A 14,247-nucleotide genomic window follows, 5' to 3' on the forward strand; every position below is an offset into this window, starting at 1 on the left:
ACATCATTTTAGGTAACAAGTAATTTTTTGAAAAAAAACCGACTTCAATTCTCATTTAAAAAACTACATATACTAGTGAACCCGCATGACGTCAAAACGCCAACATTTAATTAAACTATTTAAACAGGTGAAAACCTATTCAATAACCTCTAAAAATATTCCTAATGATTAATCTAAACCATTTCTCAGTGGTGCTTTTAAAGTTTACGACATACAACAATACGACACTTACGACACCGTTGTGAATCCCCCAATAATTTCTTGTAACTCTTTCATTTGACATCCATCGCTCATATTTCATATAACTTGGGTATAAAATAATTCAATTAGACTTCTTAAATAGGTGGCAACCCTATCCAAGATATTTCCAAACTCCTACCTTCTTAAACCTCTTTTATATGACACCCATATAGCGATACCTTATTCACTTGCCAAATTCCTTTACATAATTAAAATTGAATAATTTTTTTTTTACATGTGGCAACCCTCCTATACATAGTTAAGTTATAAAACCTTTTCAAAACCATTTCGATTGCTACCCATATTTAATAATTGATTTAACTTATTAATTAATTTGAGCTCAATTTCTTAACAGGTGGCAACTTTTTTCGAAAAAGTAAAACCTTCTTGAACATCCACACCCTAAGCCCTTTAGTTTGGTACCTCAGTTTTGAAAATCGAACGGAGGGTGCGGATCTGAGGGCATTGATTAGTAAATACCTTTCGAAAAAATTAAACCAGTTTGCACATCTACAGGCCAAGCGCTCATGATCCACTGATCGGATCTTAACCAGATTAGTATGGGACCACCTCTGAGGTACTACCTTTCCGATGCAAAAAGAATTATCGGTTGACGTGGTCCAAAGTTATGCGGTAACATACATAAAAAAAATATTCCGACGAACTGATAACCTCCTCCTTTTTTGGAAGTCGGTTAAAAATGCAAATCATCTCTTGCCATGCTAATTCAAAAATTCAAAATAAAACTTTGAAAAACGGTTGCATTCCTTCATTTTAGGTTAAAATTACATAGGAATATATGTGGGTCCAGCCAGACCTATGTGTTACGAATGTGATGTATTAATCAACATCTCTATATATCTAGCTTTATATATATGATACCAACACGATTTTTTACAGATTGGTAATTCACTAAACTTTAGTAAGCTACCTGAAATTTCAAGCCTCTAGCTATATTTAAAGTACCCTTTTTTGTAATTTTAAAATGGAAAAGGCCTGGCTGGACTCATGTGTCAGACGAAGGGTTAATATAGCACCGCACCCGTTTTTAGGAGCATCTACAGTTATTAAAAATTCCTTAGTAAAATCAGGATATTGCAAAAGTTTAGGAGACATTAAGGCTGATTTTAAGTGTTGAAATGCAGTTTCACAAGCGTTGTCCCATAAGAATTCGACATTTTTTCTACTCAGTCTATTCAAAGGTGCTGCCATCGACACAAAGTTAGGTATGAAGCGCCTATAATAATTTGCAAACGCAACGAATCGACGAACAGCGTCTTTATCTGAAGGTTTTGTATACTTTTTTATTGCGTTAATTTTTGAATCGTCTGGCAGCAGTCCCTTTTCTGAGCACTTGTGCCCTAAAAATGTTACCTCAGAACGAAGAAAATTGCATTTTGTTGGGTTTAGCTTGAGATTAAACTTTCTACATGTTTCGAACACTTTAGCTAGATTTTTTAAATGGTGAGTCTCACTACAACCTATAACTATGACGTCATCAACGTACAAAAAAGCTTGATTTGGAGAAATGCCTGAAAAGGCTATTGACATCATTCGAGAACAAGAATTCGGTGCTACATTTAAACCAAATGGTAAATCTTTCCAGCGAAAAGCTCCCTCGTCAGTGCTGAAAGATGTTATGTCTCGTGAGTTTTTATGCAATGGAATTTGATGGAAACCAGAAAACAGATCTAAAGTCGAAAATTATTTTGCTCGACCAAGGTTGTCTAATATATCGTCCATACGTGCTAGTGGAAATTTGTCAGCGATAAGCTTTTTATTAACCGCCCTAAAGTCAACGCACATGCGGTGCGATTTTTGGCCGGATGGATCTTTTTTTGGTACTAAAATTAATGGACTGTTATAATTAGAGGAGCTTGGTTCGATTAATTCATTTCGCAGTAAAGTATCGACTTGTCAATTTATTTTTTCGCGTTGTGAGTACGGCAAACGATAGTTTTTGATATAAACGGGAGTCTTGTCATTCAGTCGAAGTTTCTGTTCGTAAAAGTTGTTGAGTGTCATACGGTCTGTTTTTAAGGCAAATACATCGGCGTATTGTAAACATAATTCGAGCAATTTGTTTTTAACATATTTTGGCATTTGTTTTTGTAAAGTTGACTTTAGTTCCTCTAAACGTTTTGTGTCTTGGGAAGATTCGTTTATTTTGTAGACATTATAGTTACTTATATCCTCAACTTTGATGTTATAGTTTCGAACGTATTTTACCTCGTCCGTGGTATTATTACTTTTAAAATTGGATTTTTAGTGTCGACGACACATTTTGATGTAAAAACACCAGAGCAAAGCTCGTGAGAGTCTACGAAAACAGGGTTTTTGGAATTAGTCAATTTAAATAAACGAAAAACTTCACATCTTGGAGGAATGACTAAAGTGTCGGTATTTGAACCGTGTACAATTGCTATTTTAGTGCTTTCTGTCCCGATGCCGATAGTTATACTGTCATTTGCGTAGTTAATAATACATCTGTTCGTCTTTAAAAAGTCCTTGCCTAGTATGCCGTCAGAAGGTATATTAAAACTGTCATCTACAACGTGAAGAGTATGCGGAATAAAAAAACCTGATACAACCAAGTTTGTACTTACAGTTCCCAATGTTGTAACCGTTTCAGTTGTTACACCAGTGATGTTTATGGTATTGCTACTGTTAATTGCTGAATTTCTTGCTAAACTGGAAATCTTGATTAAAGAGATGTCTGCTTGTGAATCTTCGAGAAACGAGCATAATTTGTAAGAATCGGTACAATTTAATTTAATTAAGTCAGAATAGTTAAGGTTCAAGCAGTAAACTGATTTTTCAGGGGTAACTACTTTTAATTGCTTAGCTCCTGCTCCCCCAGTGTTCGCTCCTGAGGGGCATCGGCGTTTAAAAATCGAATATTAGAAGTGTTTCTAGAATTCGAACGAGAAGAGCTATTTCTGTTGCTTGCTGAACGATTGCTTGTGCTATTTCTGTAGTTATTTTGTCCATTGTTAAAGTTGTTACTTCTATTGTAATTATTTTGACTATTGTACCTTGTGTTATTGCCATTATTGTGCCTATTTGTATTGCCGATATTATACCTGAAACTATTGTTGTGATAGCCATAGTTGTTGGGCCCTCTAAAACCTCCTCGAAAACTATTTGGTCTATTTGCCCGTGACCTAAAAGATAACACCTGCCGCTCTTTGACTTCACTATTGTGTTCTACAATCATTTTTGCGACTACATCTTTTGAATCTGTAATGGTTGTTGATGCCAAATTAGATTTCACTAGCTCTGAACGGCTGTTCAGCCTGCAACCATTTACTTTCTGCTCTACCGCTAACTCATGGGCTTTCGCTTGAGTCATTCCCTCAATAATTAAAGATCGCTCTAATTCATCAGATAATTCCTCTACTCGCTTTGCAAAATCGGAATAGTTGTTATTAGTAATATGTAATGACGCGATTTTGCCAGAGACAACTTTGGAATTATCTGGTTTGATTCTGCTACGTAGCGCAACTTTTATTTGATCAACCGAAATTATTTGACTGGGTAAAACCTCACGCGCTTTGCCTTCGAGTTTTGGCTTTAAAAATGCTATAAATGTTGTAGTTAAACTTTCATCCGACAATTCTTCTATTAAATTGATTTTGTCAATGAACGAGTCGAGCGATAGGGGGTCACCACTATAGTTTTCTCGGATTATAGATGCACACAAGCTAATGAAAGTTTTCTTTTGCTCAGGTGTTGCCATTTTCCCCTCGTTTGTATATTCGGTAAAATTTATATTCGGTGAACTAATCGTAACGCAAGGCGTTTCTTCAATTTGTAAAAAATCTTTAAATGAAGGAAAAGAACAACTTTTTTTAACGGTGGAATTTTCTGGTGTGCCAGCTGAACAAGCGTCAGCAATGTCAGCAATGGAATTTAAAATATCTTCTTTTATAAGAATTGAAAAATCTTCGGGTACTTCAACTTTACACCCAATTTTTTTGAAAACACTGAAGTAGCTTTTCTCTGCACCGCGGTAAACTTTTAATTATAGAAGCTGGCTTGTTTCCTTGTTGTTCCGAATTTTTTACTTGAATTAAAATATCGTTGTAAGTTTCGATTAAAGATTTTTTATATTCGTCAACTTTGTCCAGATTTGTTGAGAGTGGACGGCTTTGAAGAACACGCTTGGTAACTTTTGAAAATTTGGTTGAAAATCTTTGAACACAAGTTCAACATCTTACATCTGGCACACACGCAAAGCAAAAGATCTATAAAAACTATCGAACTATTGTATTATTGAAAAAAAATTATTTGAATAAAGTTGTAATATTTGAAGTTTGGCTACCACGGCATAGAAAATTGAGGAAAACGTTTATTGATAATTATAATCGTTGAAATATTTTACCATATTTCAAACGAAATTCTAAAAGTTGTAGTATAAAAGCACGGCAATGGCACAGGCGAAAATTCGTATGAAATTTTTATCGAATATTTGAAAAAAAAAGAAAAATTAATGAAAATTCCAAAATCTGACTCTTGCCTAATGTTGCAAAGAATTGAAGAAAAATTTTAGTGAAAACTTTAAATTGTTGAAGTTACGTTTAAAAAAATATTAATATTTGTACCTCACTGTACCACTGAAGCTGAAATTCCAGAAGAAAAAGCAGTAACATATACATATGTGTATAGACAAAAATGTGTATTAATATTTGTATGTATGTAGGTACAATAAGTACAGTAGGTATTAAAAGTATGTTTGACAATCCAAAAGTTTGAATAGAGCAACAAGATTTAGCAAGAATTTGTATGAATATAATGAAAAATATATGAAATACATAATTACAAAAATTTTGTTACATATTGAATTTACGAAAAAGATATTGTGTTGTTTCGCACGTAGTGCATCATATCCAAAAGAATCTGCTGCTCGCTGTTGTTGTTGCTTGTTTTCTTCGCTGATTGTCCCCCGCTGCAGTCTGTACTAAAACGATGCGCTGTCTTGCGTCGCGCCAAGGCTTAGCGACGCTTCCTTATGGCGTTGTGCGCATGCCGTTATACAACGGTTGCATGGCGTGTTTAAGGGTACAGCTGCGGTTGGTAGATGGCGTGGTTTGTATGCCGTTATACAACGGATGTACGACGCGTTTTTACGTATACTAACTGTGGTATGTACAGCACTTTCGCGTTTTCATAGTTGAGATTTTAGGCTTTTTATTTATTTTTTTTTTGTTCAAATTTGGGACCACCGCTTTTTTTTGATTTTTTTTTTTCTTGTTTTAATTTCAAGTTTTCCGTTCTTAAGCCATTTTTGTTTCATAAAGTATTAAAAATTTGGGTACCACCGCTTTTTTGGTATTTTTTTTTTTTTTTTATGACCGTTTACCGATTTTTCCTGTTTTGTATTCAGGTATTTTGTTTTATTTCTTGTTTAGTTCTCAAGTGTTTAATTTTTCAATTTTCTGCACCGCCACCACTTTATATTTTTAATTAACATTTTTTTTTTGTAACTGTTTGTAACCGCCACGTATGTATGCGCATATATATGCATTTATGCGCGTTGTCAGTTTTTGAGTTTTGTAATTTTTGTAAGGATTTTCTTTGCTTTAAATACTTGTACCATGGCTGCAACTACCACCAACAAATTTTGTTTCAACTAATTTAATTCATTTTTTTTTCGTTTTATATTTTTTTGTTACATTTTGTTTCCAAATTCTTTTTTTTTTATATATATATATATGTAGGTGCTCCGCCGGCTCTGATTCCAGCCAACGCCTGCTTGGGGCTGCGTTGGTGCAGGCAAACGTTTGTTGCCCGAAGCTGCTGACTGCACCGATGCCTTGGTGGCTATCAGGTCGAATTTAATTTAAAGAAAAAGTACTTGTGTTCGAGTTGAAGGTACGCGGGCGAATGCCGCCAATATATTTTTCACATTTTGACATAAGCCTAGCAGCTGTCATACATATGACAGGGTCGCATTCAAATATCGTAAATTCCATGTTTTTAATTTTACTAGATTAGCCTAGGGCGTATTCATATAAGGTAGTTTGTAGTAATTCAGTGGGGTTGCAAATTATATGCTTTTATCGCATTACCGTTGCAAGAATTAGCTCGTGTAGTTTGTGTGGCATACGTTAACATAAATGAACGTTTACAGTCGGCATCGGGCGATGATCAGCGTCAGCGATTTTTTACGCCATCGAAGGGGCATTCAGGTAATCGTTGTTCAATCCGTAGTCAAAGCACGGCGACCAGAGGGACACATAGGCTTCTGAATGAATGTACAAATGAAATAAATAATAATAATAATCAGCAAGCGCTGCGAACGTTTACCAACCCTGCCGTTAGGCCTGAAAATAGAAAGGTTTTATTTAAAATCATCCCGGTACGGTTGTATGCGGGGAACAAACAAATCAATAGTTATGCCTTCTTCGATGAAGGTTCGGCGATTACTTTGATGAACGAAGGTTTGGCCACGAGACTTGGGTTGGAAGGAAAAAAGGAACAGTTGACGCTTCAATGATTCGGTAGTAACACAGCAACGGAGATGTCTTCGCGCGTGCACTTTGGAATTTCCGGGATAACGAAAGACCGCAAAATACTTAATCTGAAGAACGTAAATACGGTGTCCGACCTTCGACTACCAAAGCAGACGCTAAACATTGAGAAGCTTTCATCAAAGTATCGCCACATGAAGAAGTTATGCAACTACACCGATGTCGTTCCAGAGTTACTGATTGGGATTGATAATGCGCACTTAGGAGTTGCACATCGGGTCGCCAGAGATAGTTGGAAGGGTCCAGCAGTAATCATGACCAAGCTAGGTTGGGTCGTGTATGGTCCTGCTGGAAGAGAATCGGTTGAGGATGTACGCTAGTTGTTCCTTACACATGTGGCTGTAGCCAGAGCGACGCACTTGATCAGCTGGTGAAACAGTTCGTAGCTAGTGACGACCTAGGTGTACGATGTGCTGAGAACGTCGAAAGCAAAGACGTTAAGAGGTCCAAGTTTCTGTTGGAGAGTACGACGGTGCGTAAGGGTGAGCGCTTCGAAACTGGACTCTTATGGCGGTATAAAGATCCAGAATTACCAAATAGTCGGATAATGGCAGAAAAACGGCTGCTTCTGTTGGAGAAAAAATTCGAACGCGATAATAACTTCAAACGAGATTATGTGAATGTTATTGCAGAATATTTGTAAAAGGGGTTCTCGCGGCAACTACGCGATGATAAATTATTAGTTAACGATGGCTGCACGTGGTATCTCCCCCACTTCGCAGTATACAACCTAAGCAAACCGGGGAAGCTAAGACTTGTATTTGACGCCGCAACAAGAGTCGACGGTTGCTCGCTTAACTCCGCATTATTAAGTGGGCTTGACCAGTGCCAGCTTCCAGCAGTTGTTCTAATGAAATTTCGCCAACGAAATGTCGGGGTATGCGCGGATATCGTCGAAATGTTTCACCAGGTGAAAGCAGCGCAAAGATTTCTCTGGCGAGTCAACTCGAACGAGCCAATCAAAGAGTATGCGATGGCAGTCATGACATTCGGAGCAACTTGTTCGCCTTGTTCGGCACAGTACGTTAAAAAGTATAATGCTCTGGAGTTTAGAAACAAATTCCCTGAGGCTGTCAGTGCTATAATCATTATGTCGATGATTTGGTACATCCCTTTCCTACTGAGCGTGATGCTCTGAAAATTATCCCCGAAATCGTGTGGGTACATAAGAGAGCTGGATTCGACCTTAAACGCTTTTTCTCTAACTCCGCATTGGTTAACCGAACATTTAACAAAAACCAGGAAGATCGACAACTTTTTAGTCTCGATAAAGAAGCCGAGCGGTTTCAAAAGGTGCTCGGTATGTACTGGGATACGAGATAAACAGAGATTTTACGGAAGAGTTTCCAGTCGTCTGCATACAGTAAATAATTTGAATGTTTAAAGCGTAGACCAACATCATTAATGAAGAGGAGAAATAGCCAAAGCGTTTGAGAAAGTTGACAGAAATCTACTGAATGGAACGAGATTGGACACTAAACGAGAAGCGTTAAGTGTTACGAAGTCTATCTTCGATCCGTTCGGTCTAGAAGCTGAGTATTCCTTGGTGGCCAAGCTCTTACTACAGACGACTTGGAGGAAGCAGGTTGATTGGGACGATGAAATACCACCAGATGCAGGAGTCCTTTGGAAGAAATGGGTCGAGATGCTTGGAAATTTAGCCAGCCTCAGCATACCGCGATGTTACAGCACTTCATTTATGACCGTACCAGTGGAACTGCACATCTTTTCAGATGCGCGTGAGTTAGCTTATGCGGCGGTAGCTTACTGGAGAATTGTAGAAGCATCCGGAGTTGTTCAATTAGCGTTCGTGTCGGGAAAGACCAGATGTGCCCCGTTGGAACTGACCTCCATTCTTCGCTTGGAGCTCCAATCGGCAGTATTAGCTATTCGTCTACGTCAGCTCGTAATCCAAAGCCATGATGTAACACCTTCAAGAGTCTTTCACTCCAACCGATAGGAGTGAAGTCTACCGGCACTCAAGTGTACATATGTATATATATACCAAATAAATAGTAGGCTGAGATCAAGTTGAGCGAAATAGTTGTTTGTCGGTGGAGCGCCACCACAAAGGGGAAAAGTCTCCATTAGGGCACTCCGCCCCAAAACGGTGCTGACCGAAATTAAGAATGTAGGAATGAGAGATGACGCGAAAGACCGTAGTAGATATGTCGCCTTTGCTTTCACATATTGGGGCACTTTTGTTGTCCGCCGTATGATGGGAATGGCAAGTCCATGGTTTTGTTTGTGTGCGCCGTGGTGGCGACCGCTAATGCTAATGATCGGGCCGGCGCCAATTTATCGGGCACCAACAAAACTGGCGCTGATACGCCAACGGTTTGCTTACCGGTGCGTAGGTTGCGGCCTGGCTCGCAACTGCGTGCCGGGGCAGATCTGAACGAGCATCGAGTCAGGCAACACCCGTATTGCGAGCGCAGCATATTTTGTTAATATTATTGGCAGCTGCGTTTTTTTGGTAAAAAGCAATTTTTTAAAGTGCCGGACGAGGCACTATTGCAGCAGCAGCAAAATTTTTGGAGAGCGGCGCCAGTCGAGGCGCGTTATAGTCGGCACCGGATTTGGGAACCACATTCCCAAGGAGCACCTCGCGGTCGGAGCCCCCACCCTAGTGTCAGTGTTACACACATATACGTATATCTACTGTACATACCCAGCAAACACAGTCTCTAACGTTAGAGAAATTTGGATTTCTACATTAGATAACTAGGGTATTTCTCTAATCGTTCTCGAGTCGATGACGGAATTTAGAGAACTATATTAGAATCCGATTCGAGAACGATTAGAGAAAAAACGCAAATTCAAATAAATGTAAATAAGCAATATTCATCATAATCATATTTTTTTTATGTTCAAATAATTCGTTATTATTTTATTGCAAATACATTACATAACTAACCTCAATGTTTGCTGGGTATTAGCTTACATTGTTTTTGTCCAATTTGAACTTAGTTTGCGCTAGGTATTTGGTATACTGCCTTATTGCTCCCCCTCAAGCAACCCCGCCTTCTCCACTGAGTCAGCCGATTGATTGGTTTTTTTTTTCATCTCCTTTTTTGTGCGGTCGTTTGTTTATTTGGTTTGGCCCGTTGCATTGTTGTTGCGCACGGTAAGTGCATTTAGTTGGTACATTAGGTAGGTGATTTGATATTAGTGCACCGGTGACAAATTGGCGCCCAACGTGGGGCCCTCGTCGTTAGAGGAAATTTAATTTCTAGAAGAATCGAGCTACGTGGGATCTTTTCCGGCAGGTTTGCAGAACAATGAGGTGACCCTATTCAGTAGCTCGTTTCTGTAACTGTTCTCTACCGATTATTTCTCTACTGGTAGAGAATGGGACGTCAAATTGACGCCATTCTCTACTATTGTGTTTCTGTAAGTGTGGGGAGTAGAGTTTTGAATTCTCTACTAGTAGAGGTATTGTCAACTGCTCTTTAGCAAGTGAGAACTGACAAAACGAGTTGAGAATGAATACGGTAAGTCATGTTTTTTAATTTAAAATCTGTTATATATAAATTTATTTTTACTTTTAGAAAAGTTTAACAGCGCGCGTAACGCAAATTCAAAAAAAACAACTAGTCGAGCATATGCGGAAAAACCGTACGCTGGCTTGTGGGCAGTTCTCTGGCCCGGATAGCTCCAAGAGAACTAAGGAAAAGTGGGAAGAAGTTGCTGCGGATTTAAATGCAATCGGGGGAGCCAATAAAAGTGCTGAGCAGTGGAAAAGAGTATGTACATATGTATATATATTATATTGTAGTTGATTGTGTATTAAATTTTAATTTTAATTAATAAATTGTTTTAGTGTTGGATTGATTGGAAGGCGTCCATAAAGCAAAAATTTTCCGCAATCAAAAGGTTTCAAAACCAGACGGGAAACCTTCCAAGCTGTTTAGGACCAGAGCCATTAGATAGTTTGGAAGAAGAAGTGGTTAACTTCATTTTGGTATCGGATGTTGTTGATGGTGATGCCAAAACTGTGGAGGGTGGATTCGATATACCTCTTGTAATTATAATATATATTCCTTTGATAAATTTTTCTCTGAATAACAATCTTAAAATTTAGCCGGCGCTCGACGATGACATTATATGTATGGAAAAGGAGTACCTGAATCAGGATGTCATTGAGGTATCTGTCAGCAAGACCACCTGCTCCAAAAACAAAAGCCCGATAAACACGCCACGGCGGAAAATAGCTAAAAATTCGAAGCAGAGCAAGGAACCACTGTATTCGGAGCTAGAGAAGGCAAAAACAGAACTTGAAGCTCGCCTTTCCAGTCAGGAGAGGTACATGAATGAGGTGAAAGAAGAGCTGAAATAGATAAAAGGGGAACAACGGCGGACGAATGAACTGCTGGAAAAAATTGTAAAAGCTCTTAGTAAATAAAAATTCCAAAAATATATATATTTAAACTTGTTTATTGTTTAGTACACACATTAAACAGACGGACAACTATTCAATAGATACAAAGTAAAGAACACAATATTAACACCTTGCGACAGTAAGTTTTACACTCGCGAAACTAAAAAAAAACAAATGTAGCAAAACTGCATTTTTAGTTTTTCTAATTTGAAAAATAATTTCTGATGATCATTTGCCGGGTTCTACGACCTTCGGCTAAAATATTATTAGACAAGTTAAGATTATTGTCTTCTTCAAGTATATTTCGTTCGGTAATATCAACATCTGGCATTGCAATATTGTATTTCTTTCGAAAGTTATGCAATGTACAACAAGCATTGATTATAGAACCAGCAAATGATGGCGTAACCATAAGTCCACGGTCTTGGGATAAGCAAGCAAATACTTTTTTCAGCACACCGTTTAGTCGTTCAATGCAATTTCTAGCACGAATATGGGCTTCGTTGTATTTCATTTCAGCTGCGCATTGCGGATTTCCAATCGGCGTCATAAGCCATGGCTGCAGGGGATACCCCGAATCGCCAAGTAGCCATATATTTGATATTCCACTTCTATGTTTATCTTCTAAGAAAGCTTTTGCGTGACTGCTACTCCATATGAAAGCATCATGAGTGCTGCCTCCAAAACGACTATAGCAAGCAAGAATCGTTAAATCATAGTCACATATAAGCTGTACATTCTTTGAAAAAAAACCTTTACGATTATGATAACAGTGCTCCACATCTGTATTTGGTTTCTTAATTTTGACATGCGTGCAGTCAATTGCTCCTATAACGCCGGGAAATGTTGTACACACATGAAACCTGTATAAAGTAAAATTAAAATGTGAGTACTATTGTATATACATATCGATGGTCCTCTGCAATAACGGCACAACTCAAAATTTCTTGTTTTTGCATACCTTTGCTGAATGGTGCTGAACTCTCAGCTTGTACTAGGAAATTTCACATATTTGTTCATTAATTTTCTCACTATGATATCCGTTACCTCGTGTATTATGCGTGATATCATAGTTTTGCTTAAAGGGAAAATGAAATCCTGCCCAATATCGCGCAGAAATGACCTAGTTGCATAAAAATGAAGGGCAGCTACCACTCTCAAATATTTTTGGAATAAATGTATTCCTAACACCACTCTTCATAAAAGGATTAATTTCCTCCAAAAGATTTATGCAAGCGTCTTTATTTAGCCGAAAAAGTTCTATGAAACGCGCCTCAGGGATTATAAATGGATCACATGAATCTCGCAACCGCCGACGTTGAACTCGAAGCATATTTCGGTTATCGTACATTATAGCATAAATGATCACACGTATCTCACTCATTTTATAAAATTTATGTTAAATAATTAATTATGTTAGTTGTCTCTAATTCTTATTATTTTGTTCATTTGTTTATTATTTGCTGATTTACACAATTTTGTGTAACATACTCATTTCTCAAAAATAAATGTCAAAACTTTCAAATTTACTTTTCAATTTCAACTCAACACGAATTTCTCTATAGGTGAGTTTTCGGAGTTATAGAAACATTAAAGTCTCAACGATTGACAAAAGCTTGGTGGTTAAGAACAAAGTCAATAGCAGTAGACAATTTCTCCACTGAGTTACAGAAACAAGCTACAGGTGAGAGTTTGGCGTAGAAATTTAAAGAAAAACAGTGTAGTGGAAAGTGCTGTGCTACGCGTATATACATACATACGTAAATATATTTTGTGAAGTTTATATATTGTGTACATAAGGCTGGGTCACGATTTTTGTTTGTGGTACAAATTTTATTTTTGGTATTTTGGATTTTAATTTTTTTTTTTGTTTAACCTTTTGGCAGTAGAAATTCAGGAGGATTTTGTGTTAACGATTCGTGGCGGCGTGGAAACGGACGATTGGAGGGTAACAATTTTGTTTTTTTATACGTACGAAACGGTAGTATTCCGAGGAGAACCGTGAGTTTGTCCATATTTGGCGAAATTTTGATAACGTATTACTCGTGCCTTTGGTGTATTTTGTTTAGAGGTTGTCGGGCGAACATCTTCAAGTGGTAATTTTTGGCGTCACGGAGCCATACGGAGTGTTGTACTGTAGACTGTGCGTTGGCGGAAATTTTCAGGACCGGACCATTATCTGGAGAGAAGTAGTGGCGTGCGTTTACATAAAGTGCGGACGGACATTCGGCATGTGAAAAGTGATAAGTAGTAGTGAATAAGTGTTAGGCCGGTAAAATTAAAACAAATCTAAAACCAACGAAAATATTGAAGCGCTTCCGAGTAAACTCCCAAGAGGTTGGGAGTATTTTGCCTTAATTTTCAAGCTTATCAAAGATATATAATAAAAACTTATTGATAACTTAGCTTGGCCGCTCCACTTTGTTTTTGGTGAAGTATACATACACCTAAACGTAAACTGTAACTTAGTTTATAAGCAAACACTGTAATTGCTTGTGCCGTCTTATTTGGTAGTACGTGTTATTCTGTTTGGTTTTTTTTTTGTGGTTAGGCTCTATTGCTGTCTCGCGTGATAGGGTCATTTTGTTGTGCCAGTATAGGGCAGCTTACTATCCAGCAGTAAGTTAATGTGTAGGCATTAGGATACCAACCGGTCGCGAAGTGGTCTCAAGTGAGCCATAACTAGTCCTAGACTTAAAATTTATTTTAGGGTTCTTATTTTGCGGGTTTTCAACTTCGGTCGGCTTTGAAATTTTTTATTTTTTGCGGTTTTATTAATTTTTAATTCGGTTTTTTCGGTTGGGTTTTCTTGATTTATTCGGTTGCCTTTGGAATTTTTAAAGAGTTTTTTGCTTCCGCTGATTTTATTTTATTTCACTAGTTTTTTTGCTGCTTTTCGCGGATTTGTTTGCTTTATTCGGCATGGAAATTAATAGATTATCGCAAGAGGAGTTGGCGTATGAGATGGAGGCTCGGGGTCTCTCGGTTTCGTCGGTGGAGGCTATGCGGAAGTCGTCGCGGGCGTCCAGGCTTTTGGAGCGAACAGGGTCGGTGGACCTCTTCCAGGATTACCCGTTTAGCTTTGAGGAGGAC

At 38.0% G+C, this 14,247-nt stretch overlaps 1 protein-coding gene, 1 long non-coding RNA gene and 1 pseudogene across 2 annotated transcripts; 1 reads left to right on the forward strand and 2 right to left on the reverse strand.

Annotated features, from left to right (window-relative positions):
* Window positions 1-2,617: 2,617 nt before the first annotated feature.
* LOC118753402 lies at window positions 2,618-3,439 on the reverse strand. The gene is made up of 2 exons (XR_004994801.1): window positions 2,847-3,439; window positions 2,618-2,788 (listed from the first exon to the last, which is right to left on the reverse strand). It is a non-coding gene; the product is annotated as an uncharacterized LOC118753402 (long non-coding RNA).
* Window positions 3,440-10,258: 6,819 nt separating this feature from the next.
* Window positions 10,259-10,871, forward strand: LOC118753398. Its single transcript, XM_036488270.1, has 3 exons — window positions 10,259-10,267; window positions 10,325-10,519; window positions 10,597-10,871. Exons 1-3 carry the CDS (start codon window positions 10,259-10,261, stop codon window positions 10,855-10,857), a joined length of 465 nt encoding a protein of 154 aa, XP_036344163.1. The 3' UTR covers window positions 10,858-10,871.
* Window positions 10,872-11,289: 418 nt separating this feature from the next.
* LOC118753400 lies at window positions 11,290-13,865 on the reverse strand (annotated as a pseudogene).
* Window positions 13,866-14,247: the final 382 nt, after the last annotated feature.

Source organism: Rhagoletis pomonella, unplaced genomic scaffold, assembly GCF_013731165.1.
Source record: "Rhagoletis pomonella isolate Grant_MI unplaced genomic scaffold, Rhpom_1.0 Rhpom_scaffold_02413, whole genome shotgun sequence".
Lineage (NCBI taxonomy): Eukaryota > Metazoa > Arthropoda > Insecta > Diptera > Tephritidae > Rhagoletis > Rhagoletis pomonella.

Excerpts from the sequence above, each read along its gene's own strand:
- LOC118753398 (XM_036488270.1), top strand. Across the intron at positions 10,520-10,596 it reads GTGCTGAGCAGTGGAAAAGA|TGTTGGATTGATTGGAAGGC; the intron begins GTATGTACATAT and ends AAATTGTTTTAG.